At 41.2% G+C, this 2,500-nt stretch overlaps 2 protein-coding genes across 5 annotated transcripts in view; one reads left to right on the forward strand and one right to left on the reverse strand.

The window, feature by feature from the left end:
* Positions 1 to 2,500, reverse strand: part of LOC138060557 (methyltransferase-like protein 22) — a 342,269-nt gene that overhangs the window by 148,378 nt on the left and 191,391 nt on the right. The window lies entirely within an intron of this gene.
* Positions 1 to 2,500, forward strand: part of LOC138059590 (acid-sensing ion channel 2-like) — a 17,559-nt gene that overhangs the window by 6,742 nt on the left and 8,317 nt on the right. For both annotated transcript variants that reach the window (XR_011134229.1, XM_068905220.1), the window contains exon 4: positions 677 to 827. Coding sequence is in view for 1 of the 2 variants with exons in the window: in XM_068905220.1 (XP_068761321.1) it covers positions 677 to 827 (151 nt within the window). In the remaining variant the exon portion in view is untranslated. The remainder of the gene's footprint in view (positions 1 to 676; positions 828 to 2,500) is intronic.

The raw sequence follows: 2,500 nt of genomic DNA on the forward strand, positions 1-2,500 counted from the left end.
ACATCTGGGAACTGGTCAGTTGCGACTAGACCTTTTTACAGTTACATGCTTAGTTATCTGGCCTTTAAATGAAAGTGAGGCTGGGATCGACCTTTACAAATCTTATAATAACGACGCTAATTAATTGGAATTTACGTAAGAAAAGCAGTGAGATTTCTACCAAACCAAGGTCAGTTCCAGCCTCACTTTCATTCATAGGCCAGGTAACTGAGCACATAATTGTAAAAGCGATAATGAACGAGTCATACATTTTGAAGACGACTGGAATAATTGCCTTTCTCGAGACGCGACTATTCTTGCTAACATTGCAGAACTTGTGTCGTGTTTCTGACCTGTGGCGTAATAAAATTCTCTCTTTTTTCTCTTTGGACAAGTGACAATCCATTCAAATGTGATGCTTCTGATCGTCACCATGTTTAGTACTATTGATGACTCATATATGAACCTCGAAATTCCTAAAATCTGGGACTTCAGTAACCTCGTTCCCGGGGTCTCCATCGATAAAGAGACCCTGGGGACGAGGTTGGGACTGCAAATCCTTCGTTTCCTCGTGCGAAGGCCCCGCCGGCTAAGAGAAACGATGGCCTCCGGTAACGAGAATGGGGTGGAATAGGCTGAATTAATGATAGTAATGATAACGAGGACTTACTTGTTTTGTTTCTATGTAACCCTGCAGCGTCGCATAATCTACTCTCTTGTGACTGTGGTGTACCGTGTGAGGAGATACAATACGCCACTCAAGTGTCTTATTCCGAATTCCCCGATGATGGAGTTAGCAGGGTCTTGAAAAATCGGTTTGGTTACAATAAAAGCATTGAATATCAGAGGTAGGCCCTTTTTCTTGGAATTACGCCATGTCATACCTGCATATCATTTTTTGTCCTTTCCTCCTCAGAATCTTGGCTACGACTAATTGATTGCCACCCTCACCGGGCAGTTCGTAGCCTGTCTCAGCCACCATGTTGTTTAGCTAGACGTGAAACGTACTACACACTGTTTCTCAATCCGTAAAGGGGTACATTGCTTGGGAGAATGCTGCGATGGGCGCCTCTTCCAGCGGAGGGGTGTGGCGACTCTCTTTGTTGTCTTTGTCTAACTCGTTGGTCTATAAGTTTGAGTAAAGCAGCTCCGTCACCTCAGTTATTAGGGAGGTTAAGCAACGACAACGGCGACGGCAACGAGAACGTCATCTCAAAATATAAATTTGCGTTATTTTAATCGCTTCGTGACTATTTCAACGTTTTTAATATGACAAGGGTGTGGTAATTCCTCAAAGATGACACCAGTCGGAACAGCACTCTATTTTAGGAGAGAAAATGAAAATTTATCCTCAAGTGCTGACGTTCTTCATAAAACCAAAAACTTGGCTATTTCACGTTGTTGTTTTGCTGACGACGGCAAAGAAATGGACAAAAGTGAAAAACGCACGTGCAGGGCGTGCAAAGCTATTGTTTTTACCCACTAAATATGCAAATTCGTGACGTTCTCGCTGCCGTCGCCGTTGTCGTTGCTTAAGCTCCCTATTTACTTTGCCGCTACGTACAAGAAGGACCTGGCCAACTAATTAGGCTATGAAGTGCCAACCTTTGGCAAAGGCAATGTTTTAGTGTGATGACAATTTCTAACTTATCATTTTAGGGTAATGATAAAGGGCTCTGGCGAACTAAGGGAGTGGATAAACTCGTGAAGACGTCTGGTTGCCCCCACCCCTCCTCCCCTCGCGTTGACCAGAAGACGGAGAAGATGTTAACTTAAAGTGTTCGCTCGATTAAATGCCGCCATTTAAACATTAATACACTCTTATTATATAGATACTGGTGAAATACTAGGATTTTCCTTCTTGCGAAAAAATCATATCTTCACCGCGCTCAGTGAACATATCATTTTTATCTTTCACATGTGAGAATATAGGTGTCGTCATGGTAACGAACACGATTAGCCAATAAAACGCGAGCTTCCCCTTCATTGTAAGATACTTTTATGCTTTAATAAGATTCTTCTCTACTACATTAACATTTTTATTGCACAAATTTACATTGTCATGATTTGTTTTTCATAACCTTCTTATGCTTCTTCATGTTACACAACCTGCGTGTTTTAGCGGTTGGTGACCACTTTTTCATCATTTCGAAAATGAGTAAAACAAGTTGTTTTAAATCAGGACATTTCATCAATATCCATATAATAAACAAAACATTACATGGCCGCTTGGGGATACGAATTTTATCTTCTCGTGCTGAAAGTATCTCTCACTCGTTCGGCACGAGAAGATAGAATTCGTATCTCCGCGCGGCCATGTAATATCCTTACATTAATTCGATGCTTAATCAAAGTAATCACGCCGTCACAATTTAGTGTTACACTTGGTATTCCATGGTACAACCTCGATCTTATGGATTACATTATTTTTAAATTTAAAGGGGTGGGTTGGTTTTGTTCTATAATAAGCGCTGCACCCATAGCACGAAACGAATATGCAGGTGTATATCTATTTATAGAT

This window comes from Montipora capricornis, chromosome 8 (assembly GCF_036669925.1).
Source record: "Montipora capricornis isolate CH-2021 chromosome 8, ASM3666992v2, whole genome shotgun sequence".
In the NCBI taxonomy this organism is placed as follows: domain Eukaryota; kingdom Metazoa; phylum Cnidaria; class Anthozoa; order Scleractinia; family Acroporidae; genus Montipora; species Montipora capricornis.